This window comes from Leucopleurus acutus, assembly GCF_964270905.1.
Source record: "Leucopleurus acutus genome assembly, chromosome: 10".
Classification (NCBI taxonomy): Eukaryota; Metazoa; Chordata; class Mammalia; order Artiodactyla; family Delphinidae; genus Leucopleurus; species Leucopleurus acutus.
The window spans coordinates 3,193,516-3,215,364 of NC_139153.1; the positions used below are offsets into that span (position 1 = coordinate 3,193,516).

The 21,849-nt window shown below is 58.3% G+C and overlaps 1 protein-coding gene across 1 annotated transcript in view; it reads right to left on the reverse strand.

Moving 5' to 3' along the window:
• Nucleotides 1-10,600: 10,600 nt before the first annotated feature.
• NUP210 (nucleoporin 210) overlaps nt 10,601-21,849 on the reverse strand; it is a gene marked incomplete at both ends in the record, with an annotated part of 99,233 nt that continues 87,984 nt past the window's right edge. Inside the window, 9 exons of the mRNA XM_082847471.1 lie at nt 10,601-10,701; nt 11,871-11,954; nt 12,035-12,130; nt 12,340-12,556; nt 13,648-13,898; nt 15,509-15,655; nt 16,585-16,708; nt 19,156-19,292; nt 20,497-20,717. Of these exons, the coding sequence (XP_082703597.1) occupies nt 10,601-10,701; nt 11,871-11,954; nt 12,035-12,130; nt 12,340-12,556; nt 13,648-13,898; nt 15,509-15,655; nt 16,585-16,708; nt 19,156-19,292; nt 20,497-20,717 (1,378 nt within the window). The remainder of the gene's footprint in view (nt 10,702-11,870; nt 11,955-12,034; nt 12,131-12,339; nt 12,557-13,647; nt 13,899-15,508; nt 15,656-16,584; nt 16,709-19,155; nt 19,293-20,496; nt 20,718-21,849) is intronic.

Below are 21,849 nucleotides of genomic sequence, written 5' to 3' on the forward strand. Positions count from 1 at the left end.
GGATCCTGTCCTGAACTTGATTCTCCATCCGTCCCCCCAGGCTCAGAGGGAGCAGGGCAGGCCTGACGTCACAATTCACCCAGTTAGCCACAGGGCAGGATAGGCACCCAGACCTCCCGCTGGGCCTCTGCGGGGAGGGGGCAGGCCCGCATCCCCCTGGACCCTCTCCCGGCTCCCCATGAATATTTACACAGCTGACCCTGGCCTCCCCCTTCCAGAAGTCTGCAAGGAAGCCCATTACAGATTCGTGGGGCACTGGCTGCATCTCTGATTAGGAGAACAGGATTGTTCTAATTTTAACATCACTCCCTACTACCTCGACTGCCTCCCCTCCCTGTCATTCCTGTGAGGGAGGTTTTCACCTCCCTGGAGCGCGATGCAGCCCCAGCTCTCTTGTCTGTTACTTGGGATGAGTCATCTTTTGGAGAATTCTCCATGACGTGGGTGGTTTGAACCACTTGTCCCGGGGTCCCTGACAGACACTTCCCCCATTAAGCTAAAACGCCGACCCATTTAGCACCTGGAGCAGGATGGAAGCTGGAGGCCACGGCCCTGTTAACCATGACCCTGAGAATGACATCCAGCCACCTCCCCAGGTCGGCCAAGCCCCGCCTGCTTGCTGACTCATCTCCCCCAACTTCCCCCCTCCAGCCTAGGATTGCCAGATACAATAGAGGTTCCCAGTTAAACTGGAATTTCAGATAAACAACACATGATTTTTTTTTTAGTATAAGTATGTCCCATGCATCATTTGGGACATACATAAACTAAAAAATCCTCTGCTGTTTACCTGAAATTCTAATTGCAGACATTTAACTGGGTGCCCTATTATTTTTATTTGCTAAAACCTGGCCACCCTTCTCCAGCCACATTGCCCCCGTGCTGTTCCACAGTCAGACCCAAAGCACTCCCACCTCAGGGCCTTTGCATACGCTGTTCCTTTGGCCTGGCATGCTCCTCCTGCCCCATCTTTCTTGATTCCTTGGCTCTGAGATCTCAACTCAAATATCACCGCAGAAAAGTCTTCCCCGACCACCAAACTGATTCAGGGTCCCCTCCACCATGCCATCATCCTCTCTCCTACCATCTTGCTTCTCATGGCACTTAGCACTATCTCCGCAACCGGGTTATCTATTTATACTTTTTCCGTGTCCCCCACTACAGTGCCAACTCCATGAGAGAAGCCAAGCCTGCCAGGCAGAAGGCCAGGCACATGCATGTCTATTGGATGTGGCTGAATATTTACAAACGCCCCTGCAGGAGAGGTTTCACACTGCCCACAGTGCATCTGAGGAAGTTGAGGATCGGAGCAGTGGACTACCCATCCTTGGTCTCTGGCTGGCCCTTTATATGCCGAGAGCTCTTCCCAGTACTTTCCATTAATTAACTCATTTAATCTCACATCAGCCCAAATGATGGAAGCACCATCATTGCCTCCATTTCCCAGGTAAGGAAACTGAGGCACAGAGAGGTTCATCAACTAACTCACTGTCACACAGCACATGAGAAGCAGAGTCAGAATTTGAACCCAGGCCTCCTGGCTCCAGAGCCTGCACATAGAAAACAGTGGCCTGGTCCAGCCCTTAACTTCACTTGCTTAAGTGTTTACAACAGACCTGCAGAAACCCTGCCCCAGACACATAACCTCAACATTCTCCTGACCTCTGCTACACACTTCCCTGCTACTGCCACTGCCCGCCCAGCACACACACACACACACACACACCCCTCCTTGTCCTCTCCCTGGTCATCTTTGCAAGTGCTGTTCCCCTTTCTTGGGAACCCTTCCCTCTTTCTCTTGTCCACCAGAAAAAGCTGTTACTATTCCACCAAGATGCCTGAGCAAGTGTCCCCTCTTCCAGGCAGCCCTCCCTGACCATCCCCTCCCCTACACTTGGCTAGGCCTCCTCCGAGCTCCCTCAGGACTGCTCCCGCTCTGGCCCTGGTCTAAGCCTGGGCTGTCTCCGCATGGGACATGAGGTCCGGGAGTGCAGGGAGGGGTCGGAAGCCTCCTGGGGCCCTGTAGCCAGTGCAGGCTGGGCTTAGAGGGTGAGTGAAGTTCACGATTGCGAGGACCATCCCTCCCATCAGCAGGGAACCTCAACTGCTTTTGTCATTTCTGTCCTCAGCAGGGCTTTGGTCCCCATCCCTGGCTATGCCAGGCCGACTGGAGTGGACTCCACTGGGACAGAGACGGCCACAGTCAGGGCGGCTGGTTCAGGGAGGGGCTTCCAGAAATTAAATCCCAGTTGGGATTTTGGCTCAACAACTCTTACAACCCACCCAGAGAAAAGCACATAATGCCATTTGCAGCAACATGGGTGGATCTAGAAGTCATCATACTAAGTGAAGTAAGTCAGATAGAGAAAGACAGATATCATATGATATCACTTCTGTGGAATCTAAAAAAAATGAGACAAATGAACTTACTTACAAAACAGAAACAGACTCACAGGGTTAGAAAGCAAACTTGTGGTTACCAAAGGGGGAGTATGGGGAGGGAGGGATAAATTAGGAGGTTGGGATCAACATACACACACTACTATATATAAAATAGAATACCAACAAGGACCTGCTGTATAGCACAGGGAACTCTTCTCAACATTCTGCAGTAACCTATATGGGAAAAGAATCTGAAAAAGAATAGACATGTATAACTGAATCACTTTGCTGTACACCTGAAACTTATACAACATTGTAAATCAACTATATTCCAATATAAAATAAAAATTAAGAAAAAAATCTTGGGAAGAAAGAACAGCAACTTGAAAACGGAGCTGGCAATCAGCAGAGGGGCTACAGGTGATGTTTCTTTTCTTGTCTATATTTTCTACTTCAATTAACTCAGATTACTCTGTAATTAGAAAAGTGCACACAAGTCACCTGGGGGTCTTGCTGAAATGCAGGTCCTGATCCAGCAGGTCTGGGGCGGGGCCTGAGAGTCTGCATTTCTAACAGGCTCCCGGGTGGCGCCCACACTGTTGATCCGAGGAGGACCAGAGTTTGAGTAGCGTGGCTGTAGGCTGTTAGAAGAGGGAGTCGGAGGGGGAGGGGGAGGGGGGAGTGAAAGGAGGAGGAGGAGGGGGAGGGGGAGGGGTGCAGGACGCGAAGAGGAAGAAGAGAAATTGCAGAAGAGGTGAGACTTCTGCCCTGAGGGGGGAGCCAGGCAGGGGGAGAAGGGAGAAGAGACAAACAGAAGGGCGGACCGGCCCAGGGGCTGACGGGAGCATCCCCAAGGCCCCAGCGGACCTGGGGTGGGAGGAGCCCATGAGGCTCAGACGTTCTGAATCAGTCAGGAAAGTGGGGCCTGAGCGTCCTGCCCTTCAGAGCCTCACAGCGGCATGCTGGTTAAATCGGGCCGCCCTGCCCCACTCAGCTGTGGCCTCTGAGGCTTAGCCTCTCTCCTGCGAAGAGCAGGGCAGCCCCCCGGGGGCGGCCGCTGTGCTCCCTGAGGCTGTGGATCCAGCGGGCGGGTAGGCGGGGCCAGGTGTTGGGTCTGCTCCCTTCCTGGACCCGCAGCCTTTTGGAGCTGGGGCACCTGATCAGAACCGAGGGGAAGCTGAGACCCAGAGAGGGGAGGGGACTGGCTGGACAGTCAGGGCCGGAAGCAGAAGCCTGGGGAAGCCTGGTGAAAGGACCAAGGGGCAGAGGTGAGGTGAGTGCACGTGTTTTCCCCAAATAGAGCCCGTCAGCTCGCCTTGGATGAGCAGTCATCCCACTGGCTGCCCTGAAGGGATTCCACTCACACAGACACCTACTGCTAGAGTGACCCTCTGAGCCAGTCTCTGGCCATGGCACACTCCTGCTCTGGCACCCTCCATGGCTCCCCATTGCCTGCAGGGGAAGTTTCACAGCTTTTCGTGTGCTCCCTCATAGAATTTGGGAAAAACTCTATCCCCCACCACCCTTTCTAAGTTGACACCTGTTGTATACGTTTATCAGTAGGAAGTAGAACATATGAAACAATTTACAGGATGAAATACAATGAGGATTAACCAGAATTAGAATATTTTATGACAGGACTTGACAAAATAGGTTTTAATTATCAAATTAAATAACCTACTCCGAATCTGAAATTATGTGAAATTTTACTGAAAATGGGTTTTAATGTAGGTCGAAAAGTGAGAAACCTAAAAGAAAGTCCAGTTAGACTGGGAAGAATTAACTTTGCTGACTTCTCCTCTCTGGATGTCCTGAACTCAGAACATCTCAACCCAGTCACATGTGCCCCTGGGGAATGTTACAGGACCAGGGGTGGGGGTGGGGGTGGGGGTGGACAGGAAGCCTGGTTTGAATATACTGACCCCAGTCACCCCAAATCAGTATTTCCCCACATCCCCTAGCTTGGGAGCCAAGAGCTTTTTATACCCAGAACAACATGCCATAACTCTATCCCAGATGGGTGAGGATTGGAACCCAGGCCACTATCTGTTCCTCCCCACAGGAGGCTAGAAGTGTCTGACCTTAGGCTCAAACTGGCCCCTCCGCCTAGACACCCATTGCTCCCACCCTGGTTCTGACTCGCCGCCTCCCTGGAGCCTCTTCCAACCCTCCAAACCACCAAGGTCCCTTTCCCCACCTGTAGAAGGTGCTCTGAGCCTTGTCTGTCTCTCTGCCCCTCCACAGAGAAGGCCCATCTGACTCATCACTGCCTTCTGCCCTGCCAGCTCCTTGGGAAGCAGGGCGTTGATGAAGGCTGCCAACAGCCCCTGGAGGTGGTAACAGCATCTCAACCTTCCTGGCGTAGGGAACAAAATTACCGACTTGACAGCCGACACGAATCTGTCTCCAACTGGGGTGCCCAAGAAACAGCCCTTGATCATTTTCCTTTGATTTAGACCATGAGCGCCCATTCCCCTCCCCACATGGATGGTGAATGTCATTTCAATGGTTCCTGAAAACTTAACAAACTGATTACAGTTATACACTTAAACTTCCTACCTCTGCCCATCAATCTCCTCACCCTGGACCCCTGGACCCTGTGGGCAGTAGGGGCAGGTAGCTGGGGCTGCAACATTTGCCTACTTCTTCTGCACTTTAAGATGCTTCAGTCCCAAATCAATACTTCTGAAGGAAAAAAAAAAGGTATATTCTAACATACACAGCATCTTTTAGCCACTCCCTCTGTGTCCGGTTGCCAGAGAAAAGATGATGCCTTCACATCTTTGGTTATAGGTGAGCTAAAACTAGTCCTTTCCTGCCTCTAAAATGAGGGGCTTGGAGTAGACTAAGGAGGACGATGGGACTCCTCTCCTCTGTCAACACCAGCTGACTGGCTGTGGCTGCCGGGATGCTGGATTGTAGGGAATCTGAGGCAGAGTCCTGCTTGAGCAGGAAAGAGTGCTGGGAGCGATTAGTAATGTCTGCCAGGGCCACAGGAAGGGATTGGGGAAACACACGAACCAGAATTTTACCAGTTATGAAGAAATTCAGAGATTGAAAACTGGTGGCCTGAGGGTAGGTTTCTTCGGCCCACACAAGCTTTTTTTTTTTTAATATTTTTTAAACTTTAATTTTATTACCATTATTTATAAGGTGGAAGGTTTTACTGCCCCCCAAAGGATTTTTGGAGTCTCTAGAAAACTAGAAGAATGGGCCCCACTGGGCTTTGTCCCCACCTGGCAGCTGTAGGTCAGTGGGTGAGGCCATGCGCTCAGGTCGCCAGCGTCCACCCCCAGCCCCTTGCATTCGGGGGCCGCCTGCCTGGCCCATCATCCACGTTTGTGAGCCTGGACCTGATGGTTGATTTGCTTCAGTTGGCCGGGTGAGCAGTGACAGGGACTCCTGGGGAATGTGTCATGGCCCCCAAGAGAGTGAGGACAACTGTGCCTAATCACCAGGGAGAAGAAGGCAGAAAAGTTCATATTTACTGAGCACCAAATGTTTGCTCACCACCATGCTGGGAGTTTTAGTACAGGAGCTCATTCAGTCCACATGGCACACCTACGGAGGAGGTAGTGTGATAACTACCACTCTGCAGACGGGGAAACTGAGGCTCAGAGAGGTGACAGGAAGTACTCAAGGCCAAGGTCCCCCTGGCTGGTTAGTGGCACAGGCAGGAGATCTACCCGGTGCCTGGGTCTTGTCCACCAGGCTCTGGGCTGCTGCCCTTGGCCTCCTGATGTACCCCTCTGTGGAGAAGGACCCAGAGAGGGAGCCGCCACTGCCCTGGAGCCATTACACCTTGCAGCTGTGGAGCAATGGGAAAATGGGATTCCACTTTCCTGGTTCTTATAAATTGTCTTTATTTGCCGTCAGTAAATACTCCCCACGTGAAAAAGTGGTCACCTGATGAGTCTGCTAATGAAATCTTCCACGGAAGTTAATGTGCTAATTACATACAACATAAAACAAAATAATAGACAATCACCAAACGCACGGTTCCCGGCTTTGTTTTCTTCCTTTCTCTCTCTCTCTGAGACTGCTCACTTTATGTGATGTTGAAATTGTGGATCTAGACAGGATCCTTGAGAATTAATCATAGGGTGAAAGGCCCACGCCATTGACTAATGCGTCCTCATGACCTGTGTCACTGCTCTGGGGAGGCGGGGGTGGTGGTGGGGGACGACCTTGACCTTCAGGGCCGGGGCCTGATGTGCTACTCAGGGGTGGCCCCTGCTAGTCCCTTCCTGTCTCTGGGCCTCAATTTTCCCGTCTGTATGATGTATGATGAGGGAGTTGAACAATAAGAAAAAAGACAACCCACGAGTGCTTTGTGTTAATGACCTTGACTCTTTTGTTAAATAAATTTATTTATTTATTTAATGACCTTGACTCTTTTGTTAAATTTATTTATTTATTTATTTAATGACCTTGACTCTTGACCCCTCCGTTCACATCTGTGGCTTTGCAGCTCCTCCCAGCCAAGGTAGGCTATTCCTGAGCCTTGATTCTAGGTTCAGACTCGTGACTGGTTTTGTTCAAGGGACTGGAGAGCACAGGCTAGCAGGCCCGTCCCGGCCCAGCCCCTGGGGGGCTGTGTGTTCCCTCCTGCCCTCTTGCTCCGGGTTGTCACCATGAGCAGGACGTGTCTCACCCAGCCCATTGGGGTGACAACAGGATGAGAGCAGCAGCCCGAGGGTGAGGTTGACTGGGCCCCTCCCAAGAGGGAGGAAAACGGGGCCTCTGAGGTGCCTGCCCGAGTGCCTGGCCCAGGCTCTGAGCACCAGGCGCCCTTCCAGCCTCTGCCAGGGCCACTGGAAAGCCCTGTCCAGCGGGATGGGCCAAAGGGGCAGCCCTGGGCAGGGCCCAGGAGAAAACAGACTGAAGGTAAGGGGCCACGAGGCTGCAACCATGTCAATCAGACTCTGTGACAAGTGGCAGAAACCTACCCTGAAGGGCTCAGCCAGAAGGGAATCCATGCCACGCTTTGTATCAGTCACCTACTGCTGCAACGACACCGCCTAACAAACTGTCCCCAAAGTCAGTGGTTTGTAACTCTCATCATTTACTCTCAAGGTCACAAGTCTGCAGGTCAGTTGGTCTGGGATGGGCAGATTTGTCTCAGGTCCCTCTTAGATGTCTCTCCTCCTCCTGGGGCCAGCAGCTACCTGGGTTTCCTTGTTATTCTGTCAACTGCAGAAGGACAAGGAGAGTGAGCAGAAACTGGTGAGGCCTCTTTAAGCACAGGCTCCGAACTGACATGCGGTCACTTCCACCCACTTTCCATAGGCCAAAGCAAGTCATGCGACCATGGCGCCCCCTCCATGGGGGGAATGCAATCAGCCTCTGGGCAAGGCACTGGGAGGCTGAGGGCTGGGATGAGCATGCAGCCCACCCAGCACCTCTTCCCCCGGAGCCACTTGGGGTGGCAGGCAGGCCAGATGCAGACAGGGGAACACTGCAGCGCAGGGAGGGCACACAATTCTGCTCTAGCCCCAGACGGGGGGCCTGCACCCCTGGCCACCTCATCTCTAAACTCCATGCCTTTCCCACCCACCTGGATGCCCAGGTTCCGGGCTGTGTCATAGGTGGTATTTCAGACCTCGAGATGTAACATTTCCAGTATGCCCCCCACACCAACACACACACAGAAAAACAAGGGGAGACAGAGAGAGACACACAGAGTTATTTTCTGGCCAAACTTAGGAATTCTGGAGGAAAAAAAAATCTATATGCAATACTATAATTTTAGCGCTAAATGGTGCTAAAAGCATTTTTTGGCACCCTTTGGAGAGTGAAAGTTGCTGGGTTAGTTTGGGAACAGAAAGCTGAAGCACGTCACTGGGTTTTGTGAACGCCCTCGCCTCTGGCCGGGTCTGGTTGTTTCTAGCAGCACATGCTTTAAGATGACGGTGACGTCTGTGGAGAAGAGAGCCCAAAACTCTGGCTCGCATGCCTGGGCGTCAGGGGACGCCGTCCCGGGTTGGGGTGCAGGCTGGACACGATGACAGCCCAGCGACTCTGGTGGCCTGACCGTCCTTGCCAGGCAGAGCCCCACCGGGTCTGCTGAGCCGGCATTGATGGGACGGGAGGTGAACAGGGCACCCGTCCCTTCAGGGCACCGTTTCACCAGCTGCCTGGGACACAGCCGCTCTGTTCTGGCCCCAAATGTAGTCACATGTTGGCTTCTAGCAGCACGAGGGGCTGCGAAATGCAAATTTTGCATTGAAATTCCAGCTGCTCTTTGCCCAGCTCCGCGTCAGGGGCTCAGACTCCGAGGAGGCCGGCAAGTGATGTCCGGGACAGCTGGTCTCCACCAGCAGCACCTCTGGGTGGCCTGCGACCTTGGGTGGCTACCTGTCTCTAAGCCTCCGTTCCCACCCCTGTGACACGTGATGCCAGGCCCTGCCCCACGGGGCACTCAGGATGACCCCGCACGAGTGCCCCGTGAAGGCCGCAGGCAGGGCCTGGGGCTGGGAGGGCCAACCCTGAGGGGCACAGGGTGAGGGGCCGGGGGACACAGAGGAGGGGCTGCCAGCAAGGCAGGGCCAGTTAACTAACGGGGCCGGCGTCCGGCTGTGACCAGGGGAGATGGTCTCAGGGGTGGGGTGGTGGAGCCAGAGCTGCAGAGAGAAGGGGACGGCTGGAGAGGGAGGGGAGCCGAGAGGCCGTCTAGGTGACCCCAGTGATGTGTGGGCAGGGCTGCCACGTCCTCCGACAGGGAAGGCCTGTCTGGGGGCCTTGAGCAGGCAGCTGCGGGCAGACACTACGGCATCCCGCCCTGGTGCCTGCCGGTCCCTCAGGGGTGGGAGGGAGGCTGGGCTGCCCAGCTAGAGAAGAGAGGCTGGCAGGACACAGACCTGCTCCCCAAATGCACACAACGGCAAGCAATGTCACCAGGCCTGGGTCACTTCTGGGCAGGACGCATGTGATTCCGGCAATAATCACGCTCATCTTAAGAAATTATAGAGCTTTATTAAATAAACCAAGTAGAAACGCGCCTATTTACATCCAAGTTGCCAGTTTGAGCTCAAGTAATATGCAAGGCACAATTCTTCCTGTCTCCAGCTTTAAAAAAATAAATCGCATGGCCCAGTCCCAAAGGGCTGAGGCGGATTCACGTGTGCAGCTCGGGGTCCACGCCGGCCAGGCTCCGGGCCTTCCTGGGGGCGGCACGGCACCCCGGCCTCAGGAGGGGCCGCGTCCTGGAGGTCTCAGCTGCTGTGTGGACGAGGGCTGGGAAGGAGGGCGTTTTCCGAGTCGCCCCCTCCCCGGCCCGTCCTGGGAGCTGCCCGGAGGGAGGCCGTCCCGAGGGGCGGCAGAGGCTCAGATCCGCGAGGTGCTTTGTACAGAGGGAGGGACAGAGAACACGGGTCTGTGCGTGGGCGGAACAGTGGAACACAAGGAGAGTCCCTGTCTCCAGGCCAAGGACATTTCCCAGTTCCGATTCCGAAGTCCCTGTGCTGATAGCGAAGCCAGGACAGGGAGGATGAGCCGGGCCCCCTGGGGCCGAATCCAAGTACACCACTCGGGAAACAAAGCACCACAAAGGATGGCCATCCACTCACAGTGGCCCGAGGCGGGCAGGAGGCCCAGCTCCCAGCTCCCCGGAGTCTCGGGCGCCCCCGAGGCTGAGCCGGGCGCCCTGGCCCCAGTCCTGAGGCTCCTTGTGCAGGGACGGGGCGGCCCCTGTCACTCGTGTCTGTTCGCTGCAATCATTTCCCAGCAGCAGCCCGACGAGGGGAAAAGTCCAGTTTCCAGAGAGAGAAGAACCCACACAAGTAAAAAATCCAATAAAAAGTCCTTTCAGCAAAAAAAAAAAAAAAAAAAAAAGTCCTTTCCCTGAGACCACTGCTATCGCAGCATCTACAGACCCCTTCTCCACAGACTCCCACCGGCTCCAGGTCCTGAGAAGGGAGCGATTTTAGAGACCAAGAAACTAAAAGCCGACGTGTACATCGTCCCGAAGCCCCAGACAACCAGGTTGAGGAATGAGCCAAGGTCTTTGCCTTTGCAAGACTCTCAGTAGAACAAGACAACACCACAGAAACCCCCAGACAACAAACTTAAACTCCTACTTATAAGAACAAGCTCGTGAGCATGGCCTAAACTACAGTTACAGGAAGAGGGGCGGCGGCGGCGGCCGGGCTTGCTGCAGGCTGGACCCAGCAGGCCCGGCCCTGGGGTGGTGGAGGCACGGGGGTCCTGGCCCTCCTGACTAGTGGGAGGGGTACACCCGGCTCCACAGCCCCGAGGGAGGGCTGGCCCCGCGAGCAGGAAGCAGCGCGTTGAGAGGCGTTGGCGACGAGGCAGGAACACCTAGGGTGGGAGGGGAGCCCCGGTGAGCAAGGAGCCAGGGGAGGCCTCTCGCTCCCTCACAGCCCGCAGGGCCCACGCCAGACGACGGCTCCCAGGGGCTGCCGCCCCCGGCTCCCGGGCCAGCGCACGAGGCCCACGGCGGCCTGCCGAGCTGCGCACGCAGCGGCCTGGGCCGTGACCCTGACCTCCTGGCGCGCACGGCCTGCCAGGTCCAGGATCCCACGGCCACGTCCCATCCACAGGACACACGGGGAGCGGGCCCGTCCATCTGGGCAGAGAAAGCTGCACAGACAGACTCCCACGTGTGCGAAGGGTCTGGAGCGCCCAGGAGGCAACGCGAAGCCCCCGGCATGGCTCCAACAAACCGGGGAGGGGTGTGCTGGGGGACGCAGTTAGCCAGGCGAGCGCCCACTGCAAGCACAGCTGGACGATGAATCGGAGTTGACGTGGGGAAGCGAGCTGCTGAGCAGTCCACGGTTTTCCCTGGGGTCGCAGGCCTGAGAGAAGGCTGTGATTCTAGGGGTCCAGGATGCATGTAGGATCTTGTTACCCCAGGAACACCAACCTATATACACAGTTGTGTCCTCTTTCAAAAAACTCACGGAGCCCTTGAAGCCAGGCCATGGCCCCATAGGTCAGTAGACAGCCCCTCAAGGATTCCTTGTGGAGGGGAGAGAACCCTTGAATGGGAATCCGGAGACACAGGGATGCCACGGACAGCTGTGCAGGTTGGGTACTGCACAGCCTCAGGGGACACCACTCACAGAGAGAGGAGACCCTGGGGTTGTGCAGGGGCACCAGGGCTTCAGGACCACCAGAGGCAGGGGCACCACTAACAGGAATGAGTCCAGTGATTCTTCTCCATCCGAGAAACACCTCGTCGGGACCCCCCAGAACCCTCACCTCTGAGTCAGCCCATCCAGCCCCAGCTGAGAGCCCTTCGCGGTAGCCCCAGCGGGTGGGACTCCGGCCCCACACGCCCACCCGCAGAGACAGGGCTCCCTGGCCCCAGCCCCTCCGGGACCAGCATCCACCAGCTCCCGTTCCCCCACCAGCTCGCAGGCCTGCCCTCTGGGCCTCACAGCCCAGCTGCAGCTCATGCCCAGGGCCAGGCCTTCTGAGACCTAGGGATCCTCCCCCGCCGCCCGCTCCTCAGGGTGGCTACTCACAGTGCGGGCTGTGCCGAGGGCTGGCTCGCGGGGAGAGGGCCGGTGGTGTGCTGGGCTCCCGGGGTGTGCAGACCGCGTGGTAGGCTGCGAGACGCACGGTGGTTAGAGTGGGGGTGAGGATGGGGGAGCAATCGGGGGGTGAGGACACGGCACGCCCGCCTCACCTATGATCGTGACCGCAGTCGCGGCCAGCAGGGCAAACAGCGTGAAGAACATGACCTGGTAGGAGTCCAGGATGTGCTGGAAGAGGCCGGCGCCGTCTGTGGTCCAAGGAAAGAGAGTTACCGAACCGTGTGCGGAGGCCCTCACGTCGTGTGCGTGCTCAGAGGGTGAGGGGCCCCGGGTGAGAGACATATTCTGCATTTCTGCTCCTGCAGCCTTCAGACTCCCGGTTCCACTCCCACCTGGACCACTCTGCCCGTCCCTTCTGCCAGGTCCCTCCCAGCGGGCGTCCCGTCCCGTAACTCACGAGCACCAGGTCCCCGGCGATCCATCACGAAGGCCACGGTGACGGGGATGGTGATGGCCTGGTTAGTGGTGGGGCTGGAGAAGGTCAGGGTGGTGGACAGAGGCCCCTGGCTGCCGGCCGTGGGGTCCGAGATGCCGACTGTGTAGGTGACGAAGCTGGGCAGCCCCAGAGACTTCTCCTTCACGAAGGCCAGCACGGCCGGGGACCCCGACTTCACCTGGGAGAGACGTCAGGGCTGAGGGGCACACCCCACGTCTGCCTGACACACGTGAGCTGCCCTCCCGGGCCCGTGGGCCGATGGCGGGGACCCTACCAGTTCCTGCTTCCCAGGCAGGTGAGGAGGCCTGGGCACTTCTGACAGGCATGCAATCCGCAAACTCAGGGGAGCACGCTGTCTATGCTGGGGCATTTTTAGGGAAAGGACAAATCAATATCATGGAATTCTAATCAAGAGCTCCTTAAAAAAAATGCTGCACTGTGTGAGCGATCACCAAACTCCAGCTTCCCAAGGGAGCAGCCAGGAGCTCTGTCCATGGCCCGTGGCCAGCAGCCCAGCCTGGGGCCCAGCAGGAGCTCCACCACCAACAGCGACTTCATGCCTGTGTCACTGTGAGGACATTCAGCTACGTTGGCCGCAGCGAGACCAGAGAAGGAGCCGGCGGAGACACCAGCGAGCCCTTCGCACATCACCCCGACCTCCTCCCGGCCTGCCGGGCCACAGGACCGGTGTCCTGCACCGCCACTCAACGGAGGGGGAAACCCAGGCCCAGAGATGGGGACACCATCGTCCCCAGGTGTGCGGCATCAGTGGATCAGTGATAGGTCAGAAGTTAGAGCTTTTCTTCCTGCCCCTCGTCAGCGGGCCCCCCTGCCCTGAATTCACTCATGGACACGTGACACGTTCGCTGAGCAGATGCCATGTGTCAGGCGGGCCCTGCACTCAGTGCTTCCCCCCTTAGGTCACTTCCAGCTGGGGAAGACCGGGGGCAATCACGACCATTCACACGATTCTACGGGCCGACAGGCAGCAGCAGTGCTGTGGGGAAAAGGGTCAAGGGACTTAATTTTTAAAACCTTTTAGTTTTTTAATTTTGCGCCATGCAGCTTGCAGGACCTCAGTTCCCTGACCAGGGACTGAACGCGTGCCCTCAGCAGTGAAAGTGCGGAGTCCTGGCCACCGGACCCCCGGGGAACTCCCTTACAACTCTTAATTTTAAAGAGAGGTGGTCCAGGATTGCCACACCCCAGCTGGCCCTCCGTGCCTCTTGGTCCCTCTGAGGCCTTGGCTCCTGCCTGGTCACCACTCACCTCCAGGCTCTCCAGAACTTCCATGGCACCAAAGACCTTGACCTCGGAGCTGGTGTAGTGGTTGCTCAAAAGGATTTCAGCCTGGTCAGTGTAAAGCCCTGGGCTGAAGGGCACCTCGGCCCCGACCTGCTCTCCGGAGAAGCGGCTGCCTGGGAGGGAGGGAGTGACCAGCAGGGCTGTCCTCCTCAGGCTCAGGTGCTTCAGCTGCTTGTCCGTAAGCCTGAGCATAGTCACCGAGCAGAGGTACCGGCCTGTGGAGACGAGGGCGTTATTCCACCTCATCTCCTCTCCACCTAGGCCCTGATGCTAACCCTGCTCCCTGGAGGACTCCTACCCACCCTGCAAAGCCCGGGTGAGGCATGCCCTCCTCCAGGGGCCTCCTGGGAAGCCCCTCTTCAGTGCCCCCCTCCCTTTGGACACCCATTCTGTGACCAGCTCTCCCCCTCTGTGTCTCAGAATCCTCTGTTCATGGATTCCCCCAGGGCAGGAATGCCTGCTCCAGCTCTGCATTTCAGGGCCCAGCCAGTCTGGCTCAGAACAGGGGTGAGGGAATGGTGAACGGATACCACGACCCAACCCTGGCCGTACGTGCGTGGGGCTGAGCCCCAGTACTGCTGACGCCCCAGGTGCGGCAGGAAGTTCTGTGGAGGCCTGGTTGGGACTATTCAGGGTCCATGCCTGACCCACAGTGGGTAAAAGAGCTGAATGAGCACTGTTGAGCGGTGCCTTGGAAAGCTCCAGATCCAGGAATCAGAACACCTGGGCTGGGGTCCCTCCTGTGCTCCCACCAGCCAGGCCTCTAGGTGAGTCCCTTCCATTCCTCCTCTCTCCCCACCACCAGCCAGGAGCACCCAAGTGAGTCGCTTCCTTGCTGACTCTGTTTCCCTTGTCGAGTGGGGGTAACATCGCACCCCTTGTGGGGCTGTGCTGGTGAATCCACGGGGCCCGGGACCACCAAGTGCCTCCTCTGTGCTAAGCCCCAAGCTCAGGTCTTGCACACAGTGTGCCCTCAGGATACACCGCCTGATTCCCACACGGCAGCCGGGCTGCTGAGGATGCTTTTGCGCTGCTGCCAGAGGGACAGAGACGCAGAGCGAACCAGGGAGAGGAGGGCCTCGCCTGGCCCCTGGGAGCTGCAGGCCGGTGGCAGCGGATTCTTAGAAAGAACTGAGCAACATGTCAAATGGTCATCCCCAGCCCCTCTCACGACAACACTGACAGTCTCGTTGCACGAGCACGGGACTCAGCGTCTCCGCATGTGCACGAGCTGGGCACTGTGCAAGCTCATCCCAGGGCCTGTCCTGAGCACTCACGGCATCCGGTGAGGGGTGGCCCTCCTCTTAGAGTGACCTGGTGACACTCAGGTCACTCCACTCGGCCAGCACGCCGCTCCAGCCCATGGTGCCAGCTGCCAGTCCCACGGCTCTGGTTACCAGTTCCGTGGAGCAGTTACACTCCACAGACGCCCCTGCCCTCAACTACCGGTTCAATAAAGTCCCTTCCATCCCTCTCAGAGCCCCGTCATGCCAGCAGAGCAGGGCACCACCCTTCCCATTTCACGAGGGAAGCAGCCTCCTCGCCTGCAGGCTCTGAGGCAAGAAGAGCAGGAAAGGCCTGGAACCAGGTTCCCAGCTCTGAACCGAGTCCTTTCCGCCAGGTGTAGGTGGCTGCTGAGAGCAGCTGGGAATGCCAACCCCTCCCGGTGGCTGCAGGGAACCAAAGGCCGGGGTGACGGCATCAGTCCCCAGGCTGGGCTCCTGACGGATACCGCCCCCTGGACAGACGGCCATCGCGGGCCAAATGAACCGCAGGCGAACCTGCCATGCAGGTCAGTGTTCACTTCCAAACCCCGCAGACTCACCCAGGGCAGCGTCAAACTCCGGTTCTACGGTGAAAACCTCACGGGCTGGGAAGTCGAAGATGTCTTGCTTGAACTGTAGCTGGCAGCCGAGGAGGGATTCTGGGTGCAGGGCTGCGATGCTTTCCACCTGGCCGGGGGAGCACTCACCTGGAGACGGGAGGGGGTGAGAAGGCCGCGCACCCAGGCCCCCGAGGCCCCCACCTGCAGAGCCCCAGCACGAGGCATGAGAGCAGGCCACGTGAAGGCTGGCCGGCCCAAGAACCGGACCTGTGCCCACATTCCTCCTGAGGATGCCGCAGTTTATAAAAGCGGAGGACAAATGACTCATGATGTGGGAATGGGGGGCACCCTGTAGCATGGGCAATTGCAGCATTTTTTCGGAGCCCACATCCAGGGGCACGGCAGCGGGTCGAGCGGCTAGTGCATGTTGTCTGCTCCTGTCAGCAGGGAAAACGGGCGATTTATCCCTGGACATCAGGAGGGCACTAGTTCCCCACTAACACCCTGAGCATCGTTTGGGCAATGGCACAGTGCTGTCCACTTGCACTGGAGCAGGGAGAGAGGTGACCACGAGGCCGCAGAGGTGCATCAGAACCACAACAGTGGCATTGAATTCTACCAGTTAAGTGGTTTTTTAAAAACAGCCTGTATTGACGCATTTATTTCCGGCAGCTGCTGTCCAGGGCTGTCACAGGCAGGGGATGAGGTCGAACGTTCTATGCATGACTTGGGAGAGGTAATTATGAAAATCAGAATCGGCGGCGAGGCCTGCTAAGCCACATTTTCTGGGATGAATAGTGGCTTTCTCCACTTGGGTGCCCTCGGGCTGACGTTGCACCTCCAGCCCAGAAACAGGCAGTTTCGCGGCACTGGGCTTTCAGGAAGATCCCTTCACTGCTTCTGCCTGTGGAGGACTCGAATTTCTAAAGAGCTGGAAGGGGTGGGCCAGCAGGGGTTAAATGCCCGCCTCGGAGTCAGCGAGTTTGAGTAGGAAAAGCAGCAAAACCCCATCAGAAGGGCCCGAGGCCCCTGGCCTGGCAGGGCCCACGCGGGACACACAACCCCTCACTCCTTACCTCTCAGGTTAGAGCTCCGGTCTCCCACGGTGACCATCACTTTGGAGGCCGCAACCTCCTGGAAGCTGGTCTGGATGGGGCGGGTGTACCGGGCCACGATCCTCTGAGGGACGCTGACCACTATCTGGGGGGGAAGCCAAGGCAGGCCCTCGAGAGCTGACTGTGCAGGCCGAGCGCCTGGGACGCAGGTACTGCCCTTCCTGCGGTACAGGGGACAGGACTGAGGCTCCGGGGCTATGTGACCTGCTCAGACGGGGCAGAGCTGGACTAGACCCCAGGCTGGCCTGACTCTCCCTGGAGCCGGCTGCCCCAGCAGCGGGGCAGGGCGACACCAGGCCTGAATGCAAGCAGCAGTCGGGGCGGGCTGCAGACTTTGGCTCCCCTGTCAGTTATGATCGCGTCTCTGCACATCAGATGGGTTACTTAATCTTTCAGCAAAGAGAGAAGGATCCATTTTACTTCACTGCCATTTACTCAGAATAAATCAGCCTGACCAAAATGCAGACCCACACGGCCCAGTGGTGGCGGCCGAGGCTCATCTCCCCAAGTTATCTCCCGGCTCACCCCTCCCATCTAACCACTGAGCACCTTCCTGAGGCAGGACGAGCCTCCCTAGGCCGGGTACCCCTTCCACCCTCCTGCAGGGCCAACACTCCGCCCTGCAGGCCCAGCTGTGGGCCACCGCCTCCCGGTGGAAGGCCGTCTCCGGCTCTGGGCAGGCGCCGAGCACTTCCTGCCCCCCACGGGCCTGCTTCCACCAGCACGTCAGTCCCTCGAGAGCAGGGACGGGGTCTCACTCCTCCCCAAGCTCCTGCAGACCCCGCAGCGCAGCCGTGGCCGAGGCTGAGCTGGAGGGCTGGCCCCTCCCCCTCCAGACTGACCGCAGTCACCTGCGCCCCCGCCCGGGTCCTTCCCGCTGCCCCCGCCTTCTCTGCTCCTGACTTCCGCTCTGCAGTCTCCTGCCCCGTCCTCCTCCACACCTGGCAGAGGGCCCCAGGCCTGGTCCCGCTCCCTCCTGCTCCGGTAGGCCCTGCGTGTTCCCACCACCCCCAGAGCTTCAGCCCCACGTCTGTGCTGCAGGCACCCCACCCTCCGCTGTCTCCAGCTTTGGGCCCCGGAGCTCCAGACGCACCGGCCCAGCTGCGTCACCACCAGCCCCACCTGGAAGAGCTACAAACACCTCAAACTCCCCATCATCCTCCCCCAACACTGGCGCCTCCTTCTGTGCTCCCCTCTCTGCAAAGGGCCATCCTCCCCCTCGTCGCCCCAGCCAGACCTGGAGACTCATCCCCAAGGCCTCCCTCTCCCAAGCCCCGCTTCCAAACGGTCACCAAGCTCTGATGACCCTCCCTCCGGAGTCTCTCCCAAACCCACCCTTAGTTTCGGCCTCCGCAGGGGTGCCAGTGAGGGCCCATCCTCTGTCTCTCAGCTGCCACCCTGCAGCTATGCCCCCTCCCTCAGGCTCTTAGACTCAGCCAGGCACCAGGCAATCTTTCCAAACATACTTCTGATCTCTATCACTCTTGCCTTTAAAAAATCTCTGATGAATCCCTACTGTGTCTGGCATTGGTTTCAACATCTTTACCCCCAACAGCAGCAGCAGCAGCTCATACCCACGGAGCACGTGCTCTGTGCTGAGTACCATTCTAAGGCCTTTGCACACATTAATGATTCATTTAATCCACACAACAATGTTAGCCCCATTTTACCAGTAAGAAAACTGAGCCACAGAGAGGTCAAGTAACTTACCCAAAGTCACACAGCCTCTCAGTGGTCCAGCTGGGATTTGCACCCAGGCAGCCTGGCCCCGGAGCTTAACCACTGTTGTGATCTGATCGCAAAGCTAGCCTCCGCTCCCACACACCCCGGGTTCCAGCCCCAGGGCTGGCTCTCGAACCCTGCCCACCTTTCCCGTGCGGTGCCCTCCTCTGCCAGCTCCCCCAGCCCTGCCCGACCACCCTCCGGGGCTTCTTGGGGGTGGGGGTGGGGACTGCTTTATTCGTCTCAAGGTGCCTCTATCTGCACTGGGCTCGCCCGCACTGCAGGGTCGCAGCACTAAACACACCCGCTATTAAGTTAAACTGCTAGATTCCACAGGGCACACGCTGCTCTAAAAATGAGACGCATGGAATGCAGCCAGACTGCTCATCGATTCATTCTTGGCTGGAGATAAACAGAAGAGAGAGCGGTTCTGTTCACCTCCAGAAAGACTCAAAAGGTGACTTGCTGGGGGAGTTTAACTTTCCCAGTGATGCCAAATCGCTAAGCGGGACCACCTACAGCCGCGACTCCCGGGGGACGCCCACGCAGGCAATCCTGCCCCCAGGGCTCAGCCGAAGCACGTGGGCGCGGGGATCACCCCCCAGGAGGCCGCCTCCGTCCTCCCACCACTGTGCACTAGGGAGCCGGCAGCCTGGGAGGGGAACCTGCCCCCGCCAGGCTCACGAATCCCCGTCCGCCTGCCTCCTGAGGCGCTGGACCTTCCTTCTTCCTGACAAACGGGAATCAGTCAGTACGGAATCTGAGAGTTCCACCCCGAAAGGCTCGGCCACATGGGCCCCAAAGCCCCACCTCCTTGTAGGTCTTCAGGTGCCCGGCGAGCTCGTAGTAAACGGTCACAGATCCCGCTTCCCGGGCCACGGCCACGCCCGTCTTGGGGTCGACGTGGAGGATGCTGCGGGCTGATGAGCTCCAGGTCCCGGGGATGCCTGGGAGGGGAAGCTGCACGTGACCCCTCTTTCCCATGACTGACACTCCAGCCACTGCGTCTCACCTGGGTCACCTGGGCAGTGTGCTCGCCGCCCCCAGCCCCACGCTCCACTGTCCCACCGCTCGGCTCCTGTCTGCGACCACAGTGCCTCCCTGCTGGGAATCTCTTGGTCATTTCCCACCCTGGGGTGACCCGGGCGCTGGCCCCCCAGGGACGGCCCACTGCATGCCTCCCCACTGCACCGCCCCCGCCCGCCCACCCTGCTCAGCAATCCCCTTTGAACAAACAAGGCGGTGGCAGACTCTGAGCTGTCACTAGACGGCGGTCCTCAGTGAAGAGCCAATCTCGTCACATGATAAACGCAATGAAAGGATTCAACAACCACATTCTATTTGTGGCAAATAATACGTGCTTTTCTTTAAAGGCAGCGTGTAACTTCCTTTTACAATGAGTTTAATTAGCTTTAAAACAAGGGAGCCAATTAGGAAAAAAATTAAGTAAATGATTGCACGTGTGGCTCGTGGATGCACGGGTGGTACGGACATTTGCCCCACCGCTTACTTAGCGGCTTCCTCGGCTGAGGTTCCTTCCTAGAGGCACCTGCCCGTGCAGCAGCCCCGCCAAGAAGCTCATCAACACCGAACAGTCAGGGACTTCCCTGGTGGTCTAGCAGTTAAGACACCGCACTTCCAGTGCAGGGGGCGAGGGACCAGGGCAACGATGATCCCACGCGCCGTGCGGTGCAGCCAAAACCACAACCAAACAAAACACCGAACAGTCAGCTCCTCAGCTGCACCAGCCACGTTTCCAGGGTCCTGTGGCTCGTGGCTACGGGGGTAGATGGTTTCCACAAGGGTGGAAAACCCCTAGAGCGGGGGGGAGGGGCAAGCTCCTCTGTAGAGGGCCAGATTGTACGTCTTTGGGGCTGTGTGGGCCCGAGGGTCTCTGATGCCGCCACTCGGCCCAGCAGATGCAGCGTGAAAACGGCCCCTGATGACACAGAGATGCAGGGGTGTGGCCGAGCACCAATAACAGCCTGCTGCAGAAAGAGACGGCAGGCTGGCTCTGGCCGGCGCGGCAGTTTTCCGACGCCCGCTCTAGACCATCACCAAGCTCCACGTGCACACCTGTCACAGCGGGCTGAGAGCCCCGTCCCGCCTCCCAACCACAGAGATGGTTCCCTCGGCCAGAATCTCTCGTACCTTCCAGGCTGACCAGAACCGTGGCCAGACAGAGGACGTCCCCCACCACCACTGCTCCGGACAGCTCGGGGGAGATGGCCTGCAGGACAGGCAGCGGGACGAAGTCAGAGAGGCCGCCGTGCGCCGCGTCCCACGCTCTGAGCAGCGTCAGGCCCACGCTGACCGCGTGGACCACGCAGGTGTTGTTGGTGGCGCCCTTCCCGATCTGCACAAACTCGTCCCTGGGCACAGGAGACGTGGCCCTCAGTCTCGGGAGAGGCCCCAGCTCTGAGGGAGGAGCCAGCGAAGGGCCCCCGCACCCGCCCACTGCGCCCTGATGTCACCCGGGTGAGGGACCCACAGGCCACACCGACCTGATTCCCCCACCACCTGGGTGGGGCGGGGGGACCCAAAGCCCAGACAGGATGGCCAGCGTCACCATCCCCCCAGAGGAAAGTGATGTACCCTGTGCTCCCATCCCTTCCCAGTAGGGAACCAGGACACTCGGGGAGGCACAGGCTGCCTTCTGCCGTGTTACTGGGACCAGTGGTATTGCCCCTGCCCGCTTCCTCATCTGCCAAGTGGGGCTGACAATGTACCCACATCACAGGCTTGACGTGAGCCGCAGACCCGGTCAGCAGCTGGAAAGGGCTTAGGCTAGCAGCCGGCACATGGGCACACGGGGGGCACTCAGTGACGGCAGCCCCCGCGGGGCCGCAGGGACGGCTGGGCTGGGCAGGGAGATGGTCAGGGTCTCTGCTCCGTTGCCTCCCTGCCTACACCTCCAAGCCCTGACCGCTCTCTCGGAGATGGACGCTCCCCGCCACAGAAGGCCCGTGTGACTTCTGCAGGGGAGCTGGACAGGGGGCTCCGTTCCCTCCAGGGCAGCCTTCACGCCAGACCAGCAGATGCCCTGCTCTGTGCAGAGTGCCACGGCATGCCACAGGCCCTGGCGACCACAGCCTCAGTTGGTGGCCCCGGGGACTAGGCCACGTTCTCCACGTGACAGGTGTGAACACAGCGGCCTGGAAGGGTGACCCGCCCAAGCTCATGGGCCCCATAAAGGGCCGAGCCCGGCTTGAACAGGGCCCAACTCCAAACCCTGCTCTCCCAGGGCCCAGCCCTGGGTGTGTTCAGCCACAGGGGACACATCTGCTCCAGGGCCCATGGGAAGCCCACGCTGCAATGGTCACCAACACCAGGACATGAGCTTCTGCGCCCAGAGAGGACTCTCTGGAGCGCTACTCCTTCCTCCTAGGTCTGGGGCTCCTCCCTCCTGCTCTTAGCTTGGTCTGCGTCCCCCAGGACAACGGTTCCTAACCTTTAGAATCACCTGAAGGCCTCGTTACAGCCCAGATTGCTAGGCCCTGAGAA